Source organism: Schistocerca nitens, chromosome 8, assembly GCF_023898315.1.
Source record: "Schistocerca nitens isolate TAMUIC-IGC-003100 chromosome 8, iqSchNite1.1, whole genome shotgun sequence".
NCBI classification, from domain to species: Eukaryota; Metazoa; Arthropoda; class Insecta; order Orthoptera; family Acrididae; genus Schistocerca; species Schistocerca nitens.
The window spans coordinates 198,862,468-198,885,258 of NC_064621.1; the positions used below are offsets into that span (position 1 = coordinate 198,862,468).

The 22,791-nt window shown below is 37.5% G+C and overlaps 1 protein-coding gene across 2 annotated transcripts in view; it reads right to left on the reverse strand.

Moving 5' to 3' along the window:
- Positions 1 to 694: 694 nt before the first annotated feature.
- LOC126198837 (putative mediator of RNA polymerase II transcription subunit 26) overlaps positions 695 to 22,791 on the reverse strand; it is a 308,309-nt gene continuing 286,212 nt past the window's right edge. For both annotated transcript variants that reach the window (XM_049935414.1, XM_049935415.1), the window contains exon 19: positions 695 to 1,464. In XM_049935414.1, the coding sequence (XP_049791371.1) occupies positions 1,348 to 1,464 (117 nt within the window). In that variant the 3' untranslated portion in view covers positions 695 to 1,347. The remainder of the gene's footprint in view (positions 1,465 to 22,791) is intronic.

Here is a 22,791-nt window from a genome sequence, read left to right on the forward strand (position 1 = left end):
CTTTTTATAACAACCCAATATTTCAAAGTAATGGAAATTTTGTGAATAGACATTAATTTACTTCACTTTATTTAAAATCCCAAAGTTTTAGCACTGCTGCTGTGATAAATTGATAAGCTGTTTTTTTTACCCAGTTATTAGAAAAATATGGATCAAATGAATACTGCAAAACACTAGTTATTCAGAACTAAAATATCAGTATTGATTTTAACTGGTTGGTTTTTCCTATCCCTAATTCTAATAATTCATCAAAATCAGAAACAGAAAGTAGCAAACTCTATTTTATCTGGTCAATAGTTTCATCTTGTGTGTTCTACGTATAAAATACTCTGGCTATTTAAGTTGAAACGTTTAACCAACGCAAACCTCTCAGCCGTAACACTCAATGTGAACCATGGTATTTAGTTCTCTACAGATGTAGAACGAAATTCATAGAGATAATAAACCCAGATATGAGCACTAAGGTTGCACTGCAGTTCCTTCTGTTAATAAGATATACCTGGCAGCTCAGTCTTCAGCCAAGGGTTCTAAAAGTATGACATGTGTATTCATCATTTGATGAGAAATTCTGTGCAGAAGTATTCTTCTGATGTTTTAAAGAGGAAAAAACAGGCATCAAAATAATATGAAAGGAAAAACAAGAATAATACTTTAAAAATAAAATTTAATATAATTTAAAGGAAAGTCAAGTAACAGTCTCGTGAAGGACAGTTCTATTAAAAACGAAGGTGGGAATGTATGCCAGCTAATTTTTATTACATGAGAACCAGGATTCCAGTTTCAAAGTTGCTACTGAAATAAGCATTTCCTGGAAGATATAAAACAACACATCTCTCATGGCAAATAAATAAAATATGTCTACATATGACATATTGTGTAAAAAATATAAAATATCTAATACGATATTCTTTTATAATGAGTCTTTGATCTCGCTGGCATCAGCACCTTTCTAGACAGAACACACAACACTAATCTCAAATATATACATTTATATACATCAATATATATATATATTGTACATATAATTTTCATATAAAAAACTTCATTAAATGACCACACTTGCACACAGCAGTGATAGACTACGGGCAAACAGCCCCCAATCCCCTCCCCTGAGAGAAGTGTTCATCAAATACAATAACAATCTCCAACAACTGACGGAAGCACTCTTGTAAACAGCAACGAACAGCACTGGTTTCTGACTAATTGTTCTCCAATAAGCACACCAAATTTTTCTACACAAGAATTGCTCCTAGGGGAAGGCACCTATTGAGAAAGATCTCTTGCTTCTATCTGGCTTCTCCCCTCATACGATCACTGAGGTAGTGAGCAGAAATTTCATAAGTGTCACTATTTATTAGGATCAGCAGCATTTGATTTTCTCCTGTGTCGGCCTGCCAAGGCAGCGGGCTTCTGCTGAGCTTGTCCCAGGAGCTGTATGTGCTGCTTCTGCAGCGCGTACTGCAACTGTGAACAATCAGACAAAATCTTTATTTTTACAACAGGAAGAATCAAGTTTCTTGGCTTACTTCTTGCTCTCATTACATTAGAAACCATTAGAAATTGTATAGTCAGGTATAGGCTACTTTCCTATCAACATTATAAACTAACATATGCCTGGTTCAATAAGAGATGCACTGTCCTGTGAAGGACGCTTTGAACACTGTTCTAACGAACGGATAAACTCATGTGTCTCACAGAATTTGGAAAATATACGCAATTGTGAAAACAAGTGACCAAAAAGGGCAGTTCAGTAAACACCCTTTTATGAAAACTAATGTCACTGATGAGACAGTTTGATATTACCATAGTGTGTCAACAATTAGACAACACTACAAGTAGAAAAAAATAAAAATTAAAAAAAAAAATATTACACAGATTCACAGGTAATTTGAGTCTGGTAATCATTTCAGTAATTTGTACTATGTTCTTTTTAGTTGGAAAAGTGTAGTATCTTTCAGTGAATTGCTTTTGGATGGGAAACTGCACAATGAGAATAAAAGCGAAATTGGGTGCATCAATGACAACAGTTTCAACATTGCTTCAACAAATTTAAACATGGCATCCATTTTCGATTATGATCATGCTAGACACTCAACAGATGTGACACTTGAAGAGACATTGAAAATTCAATGACAAGGTTCTCACTAACAACCAAATGGCAGTGTGAGACATAACAGAAGCCATATTTTACTTAATAAGTAAGCTAAGAAAAAAATTGTTAAGATGAGGGTCCTGTGGTTGCTGATGGTGGACAACTAGCTAAGGATTTCAACTTTAAATCTATGTTTAGAGCAATTAAGACTAGATCTGATGGAATTACTGCATCAAGTTGTCACTTTCAATGAGATCTGTAGTCATCATTACACCTCACAAATCAAGCAACAATCAGAACAATGGGCCACTTCTGGTGAATCTGCTCCCAAAAAGGCAAAGAAGGTCCCATCAGCTGGAAAAGTTACGGCAACAATTTTCTGGGATGGGAAGGGAGGCCTTCTAAGAAATCAGTACATAGAGTGCACTACATAAAGCATCAGGGAAAGGAAATGGGCAGTGTGCTATGACTCCTCAATTGTATAAATACAATTTATCCCTGATCACATGACACACAATGACTTTGTAAAATTTTATTTTTATTAATGCCACAGTAAGCACAATACCAAATTACCTGCTACAATAATTTTATGCTGTCTCATGATGTTGTTATGAATGAAATTTGTGTATAATATAAATTTGTTTCATCAGCAGCTCCTAGTGGTACATACATATGATTCCTTTGTAAAATAATTTCATAAGGCTGATTTAAAACAAAATATGAATTATGTTAGCATGAAATATTATACCATGGGCTGTACACTGAATTTATTCACTCACTGATCGTGTTCTGTAGACCCAATCAAGAAAGACCACCTTCAGGGATGCGGGAGGAGTCAAGGTATACAACAACAAAAGACAAGCAACTCACAGAAAATTAATCTGTATACAATACTAATAATAAACTATCGTTGTACTGATCAGAGCTATTCAAGTTCGCTAAATTAGCACAAAAGCCGACAAAATAGTTCATGTTCACCAGAGAAACCATTTTGTCATGAATTACACTGGAAGAAGAATCATCTGACAATAGCTGCTACTTTGAAAAGCTGCTGCTTTCTCAGGTGCATTAAACGAAACAGAACTCTTGTAGTTTGTCACCCAATATTAGCACAAAATTGATTTTTCACAAAAACCAGTTGCCTACATCTATAAATACAGTGCTCTGTTTATAAAAATTTCCTACGTGTCAGAAACACTGCTACTCGCCAGTAGCGCTCAGAGCTTTTCTATCCTTGAATCTAGATATTCAGCTAATTTATAGAAAGATTGACTAATAGATATGTTTAAAGTTTTTTTCTGAATTTTTTTTAATTGATTGGGATCTCCCATGGGCTCTTTCCACCTACAGTGAGACTGGCCATCGAGCAGCGCTCCAATCACCAGCAGCGCACTCCCTGGCAGGGTGGGGTGGGACCGCTTTTGTGTGTGGTGTTGGGGGAGGTCTCAGCTAAGCAACACACTGGGTGAGAGTCACATCTGAGCTTTGACACAGTAAGGAACACGCATGGCACAAAGGCTATATTTGAGTTTTTGTCGCAGCAGAAAACGTGAAAAGTGGAGCGTTCAATAGAGCAGCATTATACAATTAATTTTTCTCTTTCAGTGGGATAAAACGACTTTTGAGACCTTGCCTTGGTTAAGGAGGCTTATAAAGACAACAGCCTCTCAAGGGCCCTGCTTTTTCAGTGGTTCAAGAATGGGTAGGTGACCGTTAAGAACGACCTGGAGCTATCTGCATGCCATTCAATGAGCGACCCCCCCCCCAAAAAAAAAAAAAAAAACACCCACACTGCCTTTGTCGCAATTGCCTACCTGGTCATAGGGGTTGCAACGTTGTCACAGCCACTGTACAGCCCTGATATGAGCCCACCAGACTTTTTTCTGTTCCAAAAGCTCAAAAGAGGCCTGAAACATCACTGTTTCAATGATGTTCCCACCATCTCTGTCACAGAGTCTCTGAAAGATGTTAGGCAGAGTGGAAATCCTGTTGCTATCACTGTGTTGACACCCAAGAGAATATTTTATAGAATTGTAACATTATGTACTGATCGGATCAATAAACTCTTTATACCAAACTCTGTCTCATTACTTTATGGACAAACCTTGTTTATTCCTGAGGCTTATGTCTTTCATCTTACTGCCAACATATTAATTATATTGATGTCATCACGTTTATGTGTAAGACATTTTTTTCATATGTCATATCTTACACAAAAAGGAGAGATTACTCTATTTGATTTGAAGCAAACATTAATCTTTATAAATGGAATATAATGTATTTTTACAATGATATTTTGTAAAATATAAGATATGTGCTTGTATGATATGAAAGATATTGCAGTTTCTGTTACACTAATTGCCAATAAGAGATACATTCTGATGTTGAAACTGAAGGAAGACTAGAATCAACTGTCTGCAGGTGAATTAAGTATCAAATTAATGGAGACATTCAGCTGTCTGAAAACATGAATAAGCACATTTGATGAATTATGGCAAGGATTCGTTTCCAACGTTGAGAAAATCTGCTACAGAGTGAAATATTCATTCCACAAACGACTAGGAGTACAAGTCCAGCAATGTATGAAAATGATCTTTTTCGATATTTGGAAAGTAGGTGACAAATTCTCACACAATGGAAGCCTTCAACAGCAGATCATGAGTTTTGCTTGGATGGCTCAAACAGCAAGATAATTTTTGTGAAAGGCAAGATTCCAGGTTTGAGACTCAGTGCTGCACAAAATGCTGGTGACATGCCAATGGTTGTAATTTTTCATCACTATCTTGTAGTTAGTTAGTTAGTTGGTTGCGTGTTCCATTTTTCAATCGCATGGTACGGTAGCTGTTATGATGTGGAATGTGTCAAGTGCACAAGAAATGCACATATGAAACAAAAATGCATATACTATATTTATAGATTTATTTATTCCTATTCAAGAAGGAGTTGTAAAGGAGATATGATTTCAATTTATTGTTGAAGCTATTACTACTGCCTGTCAGACATTTTATTTCATCTGGTAATTTGTCGAAAACTCTTATAGCAGCATATTTTGCCCCTTTCTGTGCCACACATAGGTTGAGTAAAGGATAGTGTAAGTCTTTCTTTTTTCTGGTATTATAATCATGAATGTCACTGTTGTTTTTAAATGGCCCATGTTGTTGAGAACAAATTCCATTAGTGGGTAAATGTACTGTGAGGCTATTGTAAGAATTCCCAATCTTCTAAAAAGATGCCTACAAGATGTGCAACTATGAACCCCACACATTATTCTAACCACTTTCTTTTGAGTAGTGAATACTTTTTGTCTAAATGTTGAGTTACCCCAAAATATTATTCCGTATCACACCGGAGAGTGAGATATGCAAAGTATGTTAGCTTACTAATTTCTGTATTCTCAAAATTGGCATTTATTCTGATTGCAAAAGTTGCTGAACGTAGTCACTTTAGAAGATCCAAAATATGAATTTTCCAATTAAGATTCTCATCTATATGTACTTTTTGCAGCAAAAAATTGGATGTATTGTGTTTTTTCAAAGTTTAGAGCAAGCCCATTTGCAGAAAACCAATTAATGACTTTTCCATAGACCTTATTTGTATCATTCTCAATTGGAGTTTCTGTTACTGGATTAATAATGATGCTTGTATCATCAGCATACAGTGTCAGTTCAGCTTCCTGTTTCAGATAGGAAGGGAAGTTGTTCACATATATCAAGAACAGAAGGGGACTCATGATTGAACCCTGTGGAACACCTAATGTAATTTCACTCCAGTTAGATGAAGTGGCAAACTTATTTAAATCACTTGACCCATATAAGGAAACTTTTTGCTTCCTGTTCTGTAGGTATGACTTAAATCACTCATATGCTATTCCATTTATACCATAGAATTGTAGTTTCTGTATCATAATGTCATGGTTCACACAATCAAATGTTTTGGACAAGTCACAGAAAATTCCCATTGGTGACATTTTACTATTTAAAGACCGTATCCATTACTGTTGAGATGGCTAACCACTTGAGTACATTTCTTTCTCGAAGACTATTGAAAATGCTGTAAGCAAGGATACTGGCCGATAATTATTGACATCTGTGGTGTCCCCCTTTTTGTAGAGAGGCCTGAAAATGGCATATTTTAACCTGTCTGGGAAAATACCTTGAGTTAGTGATGCTTTACATATGTGACTCAGAAAATCAGCTTAATTGTTCCACATTGTTTTAATATCTTATTAGAGACGTCATCTACTCCAACAGAACATTTATTTTTCTAAGATTTAATAATTTTACTTATTTCACGAGAGGTTGTTAGGTGAAACTTAATTTGACTAATTTTTTTTCAAAACAGACTCTTCCATGTACTGGCTGGCTTTTTCTTTTGAACTGTTCTCACCAATTTTTTCTCCTACACTTAAGAAATGGTTGTTAAATACATTAGCTACTTCTGTACTGTTGGTTAGGATGGTCTCGTTCTCTTTAACAGTAATACTACCTACCCCAGTGGTTACTTTTCCTGTCTCCCTTCTAAAAATGTTCCATATTAACTTTATTTTATTGCCGGAGTTGTTAATTTCTTCTCTAACATACATATTTCTTGATTTCCTTACAAATTTTCTCAGTATGTTACAATAATTTTTATATTATAAAACTACTTCTGGATCTTTACTAGTTCTTGCTCCCTCATACAGTTTTCTTTTTCTTTCCGAAGACATGTTAATACCTGTAGTAATCCAAAGTTTCTTTGAAATGTGTGTGGTGTTACATTTAGTAATTTTCTTTGGGGAACAATGTTCAAAAAGGAATATAAATTTATCAAGAAATATTTTGCATTTATCATTAGCATTTGGCTCATTATATACACCTCCCCAATTAACATATCTTAAGCTTTCTCTGAAGTGCTCTATACATACCAGGTTGAGCAACCTCACACTTTTACTTAATGGTTTCCGAACTGTACACCCTGTTAGGTTTTGTAAGTTAATCAGTTGTGCATCACGGTCTGACAATCCATTTACCACAGGGAAAGCATGTGTTTGTTTTATATCCTCTTTCTGTACAAATACATTATCTATTAGCGTCCTACTGTCTTGAGATATACGTGTAGGGAAATTGATCACTGTTTCTAAGTTATATTTGTTGTCAATAACACTTCTAGTTCAATTTTCCTTTCAGAATTACTTAGAAAGTTTACATTGAAATCGCCACAGATTTGTCTGACAGACAACATAATAGGGAGACAAACTTTTTTATTAACAGCTCCCAGCCTCCTAATGGGGACCTATACACTGTTGCTAATATCAATACATACATTATTTAGCTGAAGTTCGTATGCACAAACCTCAAAGTGCTAATCAATACAAAATTTGCTTACTTCTACAGTTTTGTTTTATGAAAATGGCAACTCCTCCTTTATACATACTAGATCTACAAGTGTAAGACGCTAAATTATACTCACTTATACTGACACTATCCATACCCACAGTTGCATGGTGTTCAGACAGAAAGAGTATATCGATTTCATTCTTATTTATGAGATCATCTAAACACACTAATAGCTCATCTACTTTATTTTTTATTCGCCTGATATTTTGATGAAGTAAGTTGATACTGCCCTTAGCTTTACCCATATTTACTATACATGACGTTTCTTCTATTCTATTTATCTTGATTGTCATCTGTCTGGACTTTGGCTTTAACCCAAAAAACCTGTCTGCCTGGACCCATTAACCACAGGGATCACCCCTTGTGTGACTGTGGACCCCATTACAGTTTCTGCTAATAGAGAAGCTAACTTATTTTTCCTCATCCTATTCAGGTGCAGACCATGTGTAATGTGTCCCCACCTACCAATAGCATTTACTGGAACAACACTTATGTGAGATTTTGCCGGTGTCTGGAGCATCCCGTTCAGCTCAGTGTTAACATGCCTTACAGCAGTGTTTACCCAGGGATGATCATTGCACTGAAAGACCTCCACAAACCCCACAAATGTGTGCTCAGTTTCTGCTCCTATTTTATCCACGTCATTCCTAATACTGTATCTTGGATTCATAGCCAGTCTGTTTCCTACTGCCCCCACTGTAATTACCTGATCTTCCTTCTCAAAGTCCCTCCACAGCTGCCCTAAGTTTTCCGTCACCTGGCTAAGGCTAGCACTTGGTTTCACAAAACTTATGACCTGGTACCCTGCACCTAATTTCTCCTGATGCTGCTGGCCCACACCCCTCCCATGGCTGTTGCCTATAAGCAGAATTCTTCTTTTCCTATTCTGGTTTGATCCTGACCTGTCTTTTTTTCTTTACACTAACAGTCTGCTTCACCCTACTTTCAACTACATCTGGATGAGGTCCTTCCTACACTTCAGATGGCAAGCCAAACTGGTTTACTAATTGAATTTCTGGAGTTTTTTCAAGTGTTTCCCTTTTTCGCCCATTGCTTGCTGCCTTTTCCAATTCCCAGTCTCTTTTTCCTCCCCTGACCTACATAATTCCAAGTACGCATTTTCTAATTAAGCCTTAAGAGCACAAGTTTTTGCCTCCTGTTCAGTGATTTTTTTGCCCTTTCTACATAGCCTACACTGTCATGGAAGAGTCTCATTTTCTACCCACATTTCCTCGCCGCTACATTCGCCCCAATGAAACCATAACTTGCAGTCTACAAAGAACACCCCGTCTTTCAAATTTCTACGGCAACCACCACATTTGTCACACATGGTTCGATAGATAAACTTAACACAAAAACAGAGAATAAGTTGGCACAAGACCACAGCAGTTTCGTAACCTGTAGCCTATTAATCCTTAAATATACACTAATGTAAACAAACTTATAAACTTACTTCCGAAAGTTGTTCATTGAAAAACGAATACACAGATTTGCCAGAGGGCAAGAAACTCCCATCGTCAAAATGGAAATAGAGTAAGTGTGCCTAAAGAGAAGGCTGCCTAATATGACATGACACTTGTCTGGCTATGGACAAAGATATAATAAGTGTCACTAATCTTTAAAACCCAACTTGATACTTCACCGTAATCACACAGGTGCTACCTCTTGTCTGGCTCACTCTTCTTGTTATTTACTCCCTTTAACTGTGTTTTCTATTTCTTATTTATCAATTCATCCTGTGCCAAGTTTCTTTATTTCAAATTCAGGTTTCAGTTACTTACAGCACATAGGGAGCTCAAAATATTGTGTGTACCTGAGTGGTATATAATTTCTTGATGCCTATTCTCTGCATTTTAAAAGAAAATGTTCTTGTGTCACAGTAAATCAAACATCTTACAGGTCCCACATCCTGGCTGAAACTACAGGAGACAGGCAAAGCAGTATATAACTTGGCAAGAAAAGGAATGCAAGACCTGGAGCACATCCACTCCTAGGAACCATCTTGGTATCAACCAAAATGTAACACAGAAGGCTTCAGCCATCAGGAAAATTTTGAACACCAATTAACTGAGAGAGAACAACAAAGCACTAATATTTTGTAACAATACGGGTCATGGCCTTCACTTACATATAGTAAGTAGCTATGTATGTGGTCAGAGATATATTTTACATTGCATTCACATACCTGTAGCTAGCAGATGTGGCATGAGGCAAGGGATATGAGAAGGGATCTGAGAGCAAGAAGGAGGCACTGTGTTATTGGTGGACACACTGTTGTTGGTGGTCATCACAGCAACCTTTCTGTATAGTGTGAGACTAGCCAATGTGTGTAGTTTTCTGTACAACACAACCTTTTATTCAACATATCATAACAAATGTTCACAATATTTAACAGTTATTATTTTAAAAACTGCACCAGAGCTTCATAATATGAAGCTGCTCATAGACTGAAGCATACAAGTTTATGTGACTATGGAGAGGTGCACAAATCATGCGAGAGACATTAGAGTGCAATATACAGGGTGACCAGTAATAAAACATAAAAACTGCAGGGACAGATTCTTGACTGGAAATGGAGAAAAAAGGTCTAGCGAAAATGTGTTTAGAATTGCAGCTTTGCCACAGTACATGGCACTGATGAATGAAAGTTCCTGACCATATACCATGTGTTCCTTGCGCACTGCAAACTGTGTAATTGGCACAGTGTACTGTAAGCAGTAGTATGGTCCGGTTTTCACACCGGGAACAAGCCGAGATGGTGTTTGTGTATGGCCAAGTAGATGGAAACGGTCGAGAGGCAGCATGGTTATACCAAAACAAGTACCCTCACAGACACCAACCACATCATATAACATTTGAAGCCCTTTTTGGGTGTTTGTGTGATCATGAGTCCTTTTAGAGAGATGAACATGCAAGGGGGCAGCAGATAGTGCATACACATACACCAGATTTTGAGGACCGGGTTTTACAGGATATTGTGAGAAACCCAGTAGAAGCTCTGGGCAAGTGGTCCACAAACATGGTGTAAGCCAAAGTTCGATTATGTAACAACCGCTACTGTCCGTATAACCTGCAGTAAATGCAAGGATTATTGGCAGAGGATTTCTCTCTCTGTGCTATGTTCTGGGACTATTTGTTGTCACATGCACACCATCCGTTCCTGGACACACGTTCACAGGACCTTTTTTCCCCCAATTCCAGTCAGGAACCCATCCCTGCAGTTTGTCAGTTTTATTAACCCAGATAACCCTGACATCCTTCTGGAAGGACGACGTAACTCACTGATGAAATTATTTATTTTTGCGAATAACGCATTGTTGCAACGGACTGTGACGCATTGTTATATGAAGTAGGCATAGTCAGTTGCGCACTGCGACAGTCAGTTTGACACTGTCGTTCATAGTGAGTGAGAAACTGTGTCTTGAAAATAGGGCCGATTTTACCATGGATGAACTGACTGACCTTGTCATCGATGGGTATGAATATTTTCTTTCATATTGCATCAATAATTCTGAAACTTGTCATATAATATCTTAAAGAATTAACCTATATTATTTATGGGCTCATATTACGATTGAAAGTTTTCGTCAGTTGTAATTTAATAATGTTTTCAACCATCCTTTTGTCATTTTCTATTCACAGAAAACGATGTACACTTATGGAACTTTTGGACATGTTAGAATCAAAAGATGAGGAAATACCTAATACTGGTGTGAATGTAACATTACACCCTCTTCTAAATTCAACTGATGACATAACAGATGAAGATTCGGGTGCTGAAGAAAATCCAAGTGTAGATAAATTACCAGCAAGTCAGCTCAATGTACCTGCGCTACATGACCTAAAAAAGAGGGGCGTGGAAGCAACAGGAACAATAAGAGGAAACAGCGTTAAGAATTATACTCTATCATTTGTAGATAAAATGATAAAAGAAAATAGAGGATCATATGAAATTTGTTCTGACTCAGCATCCGGGATTTCCACTGTACGTTGGAATGACAACAATGTTGTTACTGTACTTTGACAGAGTGCAACCACTACGCTCTGTAGCAAGATTTTCCAGGGAACAAAAGAAAAGAATTAGCGTGCTTCAACCTAACTTATTACACTCCTACAATACTCATATGGGAGGCATAGATCGAACTGACCAAAATGAATCCCTATATAGATGCTCTATAAGAGGGAAAAATGGTATTTCCCAATCATTGCACATTTTGTAGACATTGCAGAGCAAAATGCCTGGGGTCTTTACAAGCACAACGAATAACCCATAGATCATCTGACATTTCGTGGTCGAAATGTCGCTGCAATTCTTGAAAGTAACAAAAGAGTCACTACCAGCAGAGGATGTCCTAGTAAGAGAGCAAAACTAGATTCTAGATTTGATGGAAGAGAACATTATGTTGCTGAATTACCAACGGACGAGATAACAAAAAAGAAGAAGCAGCTGAAATGTCGAAGTTGCCACAAAATACTACTACTATGTGCGTAAAAGGTGACGAACCACTTCATGTTTGTTGCTTTTTGTCTTATCATACTAGTGCATAAAATATGTGTATAGGTTATTTTCTTTGTTTTTTGAATTTATTAGTTGTTTTAGCCCATAATTCAAAAAACTACTACTATGGGCGTAAAAGGTGACGAACCACTTCATCTTTGTTGCTTTTTGTCTTATCATACTAGTGCATAAAATATGTGTATAGGTTATTTTCTTTGTTTTTTGAATTTATTAGTTGTTTTAGCCCATAATTCAAATTTATTTATGTTTATTTGAAAGTATAAAAACAAAAACAAGTTAATTGTGCAATGTCATATACTTTAAAAACATGTTCCCTTATTGTCCTGACGTCCTTCTGGAAGGATGCCCATTTTTGGAAATACTAAATAAAAATAAATACTCTAAATTGTTTTTACTTTCTTCCTTATAAACTTGTGAATGAATGTAGATAAGATATAAATCAATTTTGAAAAACAAATAATTCAGGACTATCTGGGTTAATGTTCATCCTTTATATGGAATGAACAGGCACCTGACTTACACTGTTTATAAAATGTAGCTTTGGGATGACTGAAAAAATCAGTGTAATTGTGCAAAAATGAAGAATTGTCATTCTCATTCCTCTTAATGGCCTATTTTGTGCTTTGTGAGATATTCATGTGATTTTCTTTAGCTTCACAAAACAAGGAAGGGGGATTTTTTCTGCTGTCAGCATTCAGTTATGTTCCTAAACTTCATGCCTTTTTTGTTAGGAATTCTGAGAGATCTTGCATTTTCAACTGCACCTTAACCTTAGAATATAATGTTCACTGTATCAGCACCCTTCTCTCCGCAGTAGTGAGATTATATGTTTTAAGTGTTTTGCTGTTGGCATAACCACTCAAAGTTCTTTATCACTGTCACAAAAACATTAAAGAGTATCTCCTTGTCATTACATTATCTAGCATCATAACCAAGCTTCATAATGCTACAAAAGATGATCACATTCCATCTTGAGGAATGCATATAAGAAGCAGACACTCTGGTACAACTATTCTGTTAAAGTGATAAAGGAAAACGATCATATCAAAAACAAAGAGAAGATGGGATTAATTGAGTTAGCAACTAAATCAAGGCCACTATTATATCTCTTAAATTTAAGATCAAAGCCTTCAAATCATCTCATAATGGAATTGCATTACCTGTGCTTCGATACCAGAGTTGTTCTGCACAACAGTTTCACTTGTTTTATGTATTAAAGGTAAGCTAAATACTATTAGCTGTGTTGTAACATACTGCCTGATTAGTGTAAGTAATGGGTGTTTTATCCACTGAGCTAAAGTCCTCTGGTAACTGAGCTGTGACAGTGGAAACTTCTGTGTTTGGTACAGGAATGTAATGATGGAATCTGTCTCGAAGTCTAGTTTCAGTTTGGTTTGTGAAAAGTTTTGTTTGTACAATGGACTTAATAAAATACTGTGTGCCACAAAGTTATTTATTTTAAATGCTTTACGATCAAAAGAAATTCATCCAAAGTTGATGGAGGATTATGAGAAGAGGGGGCCTCCACTATTTTTGACAGCTAACCAATGGTGACTGAGTGCTTATGTTGCCAAATATTTCTTGGAGAAGATCAATGTGAAGGATGCCTGAAAAATGTAGCAACAAATGAAAACATTGTGAAGTACAATTTGCTATTTGGTGTTACAGGAGTATGACATACCCTGAAGGAGTATGAACGGTACATTTTAAATCATGAATTAACTGTGGGAAAGCTATATACCAGATTGATGTAATCGTCATTTATTGTAGCCAATAAGCACATGTCAAAATGAATTTTTCAACAATGATTGGACTACTAAAAAAATACATTTCATTTGTATTCCAATTTCCGATGAATGATATTTGGGTTTACTATTTCACACCAGAAATTAAACAGTAATGTACAGCAAAAATGACAGTCAACATCATCTGCTGGGAAGGTTCGAGGTAGAGGCTTTAATTATATCACGCAAAAGGGGATTTTCTGGTTGATTACCAAGCAGTAACTGGTCCATATTATGTAATTCTGCTGGATCAACTGCATGAAAAAATTAGTAAGAAGTGAACTAGATCTAAAAATCATGTTTCTGCATGACAATGCACTTGCCCATATACAGTATGTTTCACAATTCATATTACACAATTCTGGAGGTCGTAAAAGGGGTTTAGTAGATCAAGTCAGGAAACAGTTCATTTCCACGTGACGAGGAGAACAACATACACAGATTTCACTCCTTTTTACTGTGATATTACACCAGCTGTTTGATATGACAGCCACCAAGTTCGGTGCACACAGTGTACCTGCACAGTAAGTTAACATACACTCTCTCCTACATGCATGTTGTATGGCTAATCAATTCTGCCACAACCTAGATCTGTGCAACTACACGTTCCTCCGACGGGACAGGGGTCTCGTAAACAAAACTCTTCATGTGACCTCACAAGAAAAAATTCAAGAGGGTAAAATCTGAGGATCTTGTTGGTCAAGCATGTGGTCTGCCTTGACCAATCCACCTGCCCCTGTAGGCTATGTTCAAATGCTTTCAGACACGAACTGCAAGATTACTGCTGTGCCATCACAGTGGAACCACAATTTGTGCCAAATGTCCAATGGCACATCTTCCAAAACCACCGTCAGCACTTGTAGCAGGAATGTCAACTATCTGGCACCTGTTAGGTGGGGAGGAAGGATGTACAGCCCAATCCCATGACCATCGCAGACACGGATCCGAAGATGTGCTGAAATCTTCATGTAATGTGGCTTTGGGATTTTCTTGATGTGGGGCTATTTTGTGCAGTCAAAACACCTTCCTGTTGAAACACACTTCGTAGGTGAACAAAATTCACCTTGGGAACTGAGGAAAATCCACATAACGGTGCAAAAATGAAGTACGGGAATTGACATGTGGCACAAAATCTGCTAGGAGCATGGTGTGTACCTTCTGAGGGTGATATAGGTGGAGTTGCTGTTCATGCAGAACACGCCAAACAGATGAGTGAGACACATGCAAGTCACATGTAATGGCTCGAGTACTCTTCAATGGGTTCTCTTCAACCTGATGCAGTACTTCCTCTTCCCATATGACAGTGTGCTGCCTTTCTGGAGCACCACGGTTTGTTCTATCACTTGTGAATTTCCCACTTTTCCTGCAGCTGTTGTTTTATACTGGCAAACACGGGATGAGATGGAGTCACACAATTTGGAAAATAATCATGGTACAGACATTGAGCTTCTCTTCCGTTACAGTGAGCTTCACTGTAAAATAACAACATATTAGTGCACTCTGCATATGTGTACTCAGGCATCCTGTTGCAGCAGTATCAGTCACCACAATGTCAAATGATGCATCACCAGGATGCATGAAAAGAAGCAAATGGAAACAGAAGACATCACGTGACACTGTGTCATCGTACCATTGATGAACGTGGGTAGTCAACCATAACAGGCGAACTACATTAAGGGGGGTAGGGCATCAAACGGGCTGACTTGGAGCAGGAGATGCACCACAAGACATTTTAATTTCCACTGTCTATACTTTTACAAGTAAATTCATAAAACTTTGTCAGCATGACCAGGAAGGATTCAGGATTCACTCTTGTAGCAGTGGATGCTCAAAAACATAACAAAATAATTTTTTTTACTTGTGAAATTTCATCATTTTTTCACTTACTATTGGCTGCATTTGTTGCTATAGGTACACTTTTCTTCATAAGTAACAGAGACTGTTCGATGAATTTTGCACAGCATACAAACCATACATACAGGTATCTGAAACTCTAGAATCTATTTAATTTATGAAAAATGAATGAGCTGGTACATTTTAAACTTTATGTTTAGAAAAAACATCAAATTTTGTAGTTAATTATCTCAATTTTTACCACAGTTTTAATAGATTTGGAAAATTCTAGAGTTTCATACACCTGTAAGTATGGTTTGTATGCTGTCCAAAATTCATCAAAGAATCTCTCTTACTTGTGAAGAAAAATGTACCTATAGCAACAAATGCAGCCAACAGTAAGTGAAAAAATGATGAAATTTCATATCTAAAAAAAATTTATTTTGTTATGTTTTTGAACTTCCAATGCTATGAGTGTGAATCCAGAATCCTTCCTGGTCATGCTGACAGTTTTATGAATTTATTTGTAAAAGTACAGACAGTAGAAAATAAAATGTCCTGTGGTGCCTCTCCTGCTCCAAGTCGGCCCGTTTGACGTCAACCCCAATTAAGAAACATCTAACACATGATTGAGTAGCCCTGGTTTTCCTTGCAACATGGAAATGAACTGTTTCCGAACATGAGTTCCTATTTAAAACTTGATCTACTAAGTGCCCTCTACAACCTTTAGAAGTGCGTAACATGAACTGCAAAGCATCTTGTATAATAACAATAATGAAGGATCTGAACTACAAATTGTTGGAATATACATACAATTTACCATATTTTACACCCTCTGACTTCCACTTACTAACACACTAAAGAACATTTTGAGACCGCAAAATGTTTGGAGCCCAATTAATAGGCAAACGATAGTCTTGGCTGAATGGTCTACAAACTTTCCTGAATCACAATCACACCTCCGTTAAGGGAATATACTTACAATGATGGAGAAAGTGTGATGATCTAAAAACTGATACGCTGAAAAATAAGCGCACTTTCGCCCTAACAAATACAGTCTTTCACCTTACCCCATGTTTCAGAAAGATTAAAGTCATATCCTTGCCATATGATCTGTCCAACAGGTCTTCTGCACACAACTGTCTCCTAGGTTTGCACTGAACTTGTACAGAATTCTTCTATCCACAAAATGCTCCACCAGATGCCACTGACAGTCTGCATCAACAGACTATATTATATGGTCAGAATTCACTGGACATCACCACTAAATGCATACAGCATGATATGTATCTGAGAGTACATTATAACAGGCACGAGGCATCAATATTATAGCCTTTTTCCTGTCAGATGGCAACAACCAAGGGCCTTGGGGTCACACAGGACACGATTACAGCAGTTAACAAGTTCAGTTATTCCATTGCATTTTTCACACAAGCTTCATCAGCCTAGGTCCATTGATAGTGAGATGCCTGTAAAGTGGGTATTTCAGGAAATAACTAAATTCAATAATCACTGTGGTAGTTACTATTGTGAAATTACCTCATAGGGACTAATGAGAGTTAAAGCATACTGTACAAACTGATCACCAGACATCCTTAACAATTACTAAACAAACCTTCTCCTGCAGCTGAGGTACAAGGATTAGTGACAAAACTATCCATCTAGAGGTGATACTTCAGTCGCTTTTTTAGGATTGTTGTTCATCACAAGAGCAGATGGGTAACGATGTAGCTGAAGGCAACATCACTAAATTTATTCAAACATTTTAGACAATAACCCTCTCCGCACACAGAAACAATTGCACATTTTCCTTATCAATATTATAAGGTCTCTATCGACAAAGCAAGGATTAGTGCAATACAGGTCAAACAAAAACCAAGCAAATCAGCTGGACAGTTCTGCTCAAAGACTTGACCTGTATCTTAGTCAAAGAACTTTGGTTTCAACTGGTGCATTGGTTGCACTACACATCAAGTGATCCCAGAGCACAACAGTCTCTACTCACTGTGTACTAGAAAGGATGTAAGCAAATTCTGTCTTCAGTGTACGAGAATTAAGACAAAAGCTAAAGCTGTATTAGTAGCAAAAGAAGGTTTCAAGTGTTGTTATTTTTTAATAAGTCAGCTGCCACCTTTGAAATGTAACAGCACTGGGAATCTGGAGACTTTTAACCACATTAGGTAATTCTGGTTGTTGATGAGGGGGCTTCACACAGTGGCAAAACCACCACATGCAAAATACTCACATAAGTTTCAAAATATGATAAATTACATTTTGTTATAAGTGATATCCCCCCCCCCCCCCGATGAACCATGGACCTTGCTGTTGGTGGGGAGGCTTGCGTGCCTCAGCGATACAGATGGCCGTACCGTAGGTGCAACCACAACAGAGGGGTATCTGTTGAGAGGCCAGACAAACATGTGGTTCCTGAAGAGGGGCAGCAGGCTTTTCAGTAGTTGCAGGGGCAACAGTCTGGATGATTGACTGATCTGGCCTTGTAACATTAACCAAAACGGCCTTGCTGTGCTGGTACTGCGAACGGCTGAAAGCAAGGGGAAACTACAGCCGTAATTTTTCCCGAGAACATGCAGCTTTACTGAATGATTAAATGATGATGGCGTCCTCTTGGGTAAAATATTCCGGAGGTAAAATAGTCCCCCATTCGGATCTCCGGGTGGGGACTACTCAAGAAGACGTCGTTATCAGGAGAAAGAAAACTGGCATTCTACGGATCGGAGCGTAGAATGTCAGATCCCTTAATCGGGCAGGTAGGTTAGAAAATTTAAAAAGGGAAATGGATAGGTTAAAGTTAGATATAGTGGGAATTAGTGAAGTTCGGTGGCAGGAGGAACAAGACTTTTGGTCAGGTGAATACAGGGTTATAAATACAAAATCAAATAGGGGTAATGCAGGAGTAGGTTTAATAATGAATAAAAAAATAGGAGTGCGGGTTAGCTACTACAAACAGCATAGTGAACGCATTATTGTGGCCAAGATAGACACAAAGCCCATGCCTACTACAGTAGTACAAGTTTATATGCCAACTAGCTCTGCAGATGATGAAGAAATTGAAGAAATGTATGACGAGATAAAAGAAATTATTCAGGTAGTGAAGGGAGATGAAAATTTAATAGTCATGGGTGACTGGAATTCGTCAGTAGGAAAAGGGAGAGAAGGAAACATAGTAGGTGAATATGGATTGGGGGGAAGAAATGAAAGAGGAAGCCGCCTTGTAGAATTTTGCACAGAGCATAACTTAATCATAGCTAACACTTGGTTCAAGAATCATAAAAGAAGGTTGTATACCTGGAAGAATCCTGGAGATACTAAAAGGTATCAGATAGATTATATAATGGTAAGACAGAGATTTAGGAACCATGTTTTAAATTGTAAGACATTTCCAGGGGCAGATGTGGATTCTGACCACAATCTATTGGTTATGAACTGCAGATTGAAAGTGAAGAAACTGCAAAAAGGTGGGAATTTAAGGAGATGGGACCTGGATAAACTGAAAGAACCAGAGGTTGTAGAGAGTTTCAGGGAGAGCATAAGGGAACAATTGACAGGAATGGGGGAAAGAAATACAGTAGAAGAAGAATGGGTAGCTCTGAGGGATGAAGTAGTGAAGGCAGCAGAGGATCAAGTAGGTAAAAAGACGAGGGCTAATAGAAATCCTTGGGTAACAGAAGAAATATTGAATTTAATTGATGAAAGGAGAAAATATAAAAATGCAGTAAATGAAGCAGGCAAAAAGGAATACAAACGTCTCAAAAATGAGATCGACAGGAAGTGCAAAATGGCTAAGCAGGGATGGCTAGAGGACAAATGTAAGGATGTAGAGGCTTGTCTAACTAGGGGTAAGATAGATACTGCCTACAGGAAAATTAAAGAGACCTTTGGAGAGAAGAGAACCACTTATATGAATATCAAGAGCTCAGATGGCAACCCAGTTCTAAGCAAAGAAGGGAAGGCAGAAAGGTGGAAGGAGTATATAGAGGGTTTATACAAGGGCTATGTACTTGAGGACAATATTATGGAAATGGAAGAGGATGTAGATGAAGATGAAATGGGAGATAAGATACTGCGTGAAGAGTTTGACAGAGCACTGAAAGACCCGAGTCGAAACAAGGCCCCGGGAGTAGACAACATTCCATTAGAACTACTGATGGCCTTGGGAGAGCCAGTCATGACAAAACTCTACCATCTGGTGAGCAAGATGTATGAGACAGGCGAAATACCCACAGACTTCAAGAAGAATATAATAATTCCAATCCCAAAGAAAGCAGGTGTTGACAGATGTGAAAATTACCGAACTATCAGTTTAATAAGTCACAGCTGCAAAATACTAACGCGAATTCTTTACAGACGAATGGAAAAACTGGTAGAAGCCGACCTCGGGTAAGATGAGTTTGGATTCCGTAGAAATGTTGGAACACGTGAGGCAATACTAACCTTACGACTTATCTTAGAAGAAAGATTAAGAAAAGGCAAACCTACGTTTCTAGCATTTGTAGACTTAGAGAAAGCTTCTGTCAACGTTAACTGGAATACTCTCTTTCAAATTCTGAAGGTGGCAGGGGTAAAATACAGGGAGCGAAAGACTATTTACAATTTGTACAGAAACCAGATGGCAGTTATAAGAGTCGAGGGGCATGAAAGGGAAGCAGTGGTTGGGAAAGGAGTGAGACAGGGTTGTAGCCTCTCCCCGATGTTATTCAATCTGTATATTGAGCAAGCAGTAAAGGAAACAAAAGAAAAATTCGGAGTAGGTATTAAAATTCATGGAGAAGAAGTAAAAACTTTGAGGTTCGCCGATGACATTGTAATTCTGTCAGACAGAGCAAAGGACTTGGAAGAGCAGTTGAACGGAATGGACAGTGTCTTGAAAGGAGGATATAAGATGAACATCAACAAAAGCAAAACAAGGATAATGGAATGTAGTCAAATTAAATCGGGTGATGCTGAGGGGATTAGATTAGGAAATGAGACACTTAAAGTGGTAAAGGAGTTTTGCTATTTAGGGAGCAAAATAACTGATGATGGTCGAAGTAGAGAGGATATAAAATGTAGACTGGCAATGGCAAGGAAATCGTTTCTGAAGAAGAGAAATTTGTTAACATCGAGTATAGATTTAAGTGTCAGGAAGTCGATTCTGAAAGTATTTGTATGGAGTGTAGCCATGTATGGAAGTGAAACATGGAAGATAACCAGTTTGGACAAGAAGAGAATAGAAGTTTTCGAAATGTGGTGCTACAGAAGAATGCTGAAGATAAGGTGGGTAGATCACGTAACTAATGAGGAGGTATTGAATAGGATTGGGGAGAAGAGAAGTTTGTGGCACAACTTGACTAGAAGAAGGGATCGGTTGGTAGGAGATGTTTTAAGGCATCAAGGGATCACAAATTTAGCACTGGAGGGCAGCGTGGAGGGTAAAAATCGTAGAGGGAGACCAAGAGATCAACACACTAAGCAGATTCAGAAGGATGTAGGTTGCAGTAGGTACTGGGAGATGAAGAAGCTTGCACAGGATAGAGTAGCATGGAGAGCTGCATCAAACCAGTCTCAGAACTGAAGACCACAACAACAACATAAGTGATATGTGTAAAAAAATTATACATATGAGAACTTCACTTCTGGCTGCAAAGAGCAGCAAGCAATAACACCTAACTGGAGGGAAACTGGCACTACAGTCATTACTAATCGTTACTCCCTCCCCCCCACCCCACCCACACACACACCAGGCTGATTTCTATATAAGAAGAAATGCTCACTGCCCTATTTACTGAGTTATATTGTGAACACATTCCAATGTATAAGCCATATGACAAATAGTAATGTAATGTAAATTGGATTCAATATATACACATTTATTTATTTATTACTGTTCACAATCTTGACACTCGGCACTGGAATATAGTGCGGGTCATATAGCCACATAGCTACAGAAAGTTGTGAACAACTCTAATTAATCATGTGCTTCAAAATTTGCAATGTAGTTTAAGCATTTTCCATAAATGCTGGAAGTAAGTATGAAATGGGAAAGGAAAAACACCCAAAACCCTTAAACCATGGTACTACATAGTTGATCATCAACACTACCATTGCAGCAGATGGCTTACTGGCAGTTCCTAACTTAACCACTCGGACACATCGGGGTTACGCAAGATATGTTCTTCAGAAAGTCTCTGTTGTGGAATGCAACATCTATGACCTATGCTAACATTACTTCTCTCTACGCTATTGAGTCCTTGACTGTTGGTGATAACTTGTTAAATCTCTAGAACCAAAGTTCTGGGATATGCACATCACCCCAAAACAATATACAGAGGTAAGCAACTATTTTCTTTGAAAAATATCACTATAATTTAGTAAATATTAAACACATGACGTGTGCCAATACCAGACAAACAGCAACTATTTATTATAATTGAGTATGCACCAGCTTATTCAAAGTAACAACTTTTCTTTCTAATTTATAGCTCAAACTTAGCTTACATAAGCACGAGTAACATTAAGCAGTATAGAGATAGTTCATTTGTTAATAAAACACACAGATTAACATTCTACGATTTCCTTATTTTTGTTAATGTATATCTTGACTCATTCCACATTCATGAAGACGCTCCTTCATGGGCAACTATGGAGTACAATGAATGAATGAAATGAATAAATATCAATAATGGCAAAAAAGAAGAATCCCCAATCATATGAACCAAAAAGCAAAGACAACATATATCAGCCAAAACTAATCTTACTGGAAACAGAAGACTACCTAAAACACACTGCACATTAGCAACACGACATGTACTGCAATATATTACTAATGGGAATTCTAATACAATGGTTTTAAGATGAAAATAAAAAGGATAAGGGCTAAAGAGATCAGTGATATAAACCATTTGATCAAGTCTAGCACTTCTCTTAGTTTGCATACAGAATACCATCACTGGAGAATAATTAAGTATGTCCTACACTTTTTAGGATTTTCTCAAATATCTCAAAAACTGCAGCATCTAGAGAAGACATTTCCCAGTACAAAATTAAACTATATTATATTTCCTACGAAAAATATCCTATTCATTTTTTATATCCTATTCATGTTTTTTCTCATCAGGACTAACAGTTTCGACGTTGCAGGAGATGCAATATCACACATTACCAGGTGTAGAAGTATGGAACTGGAATTTG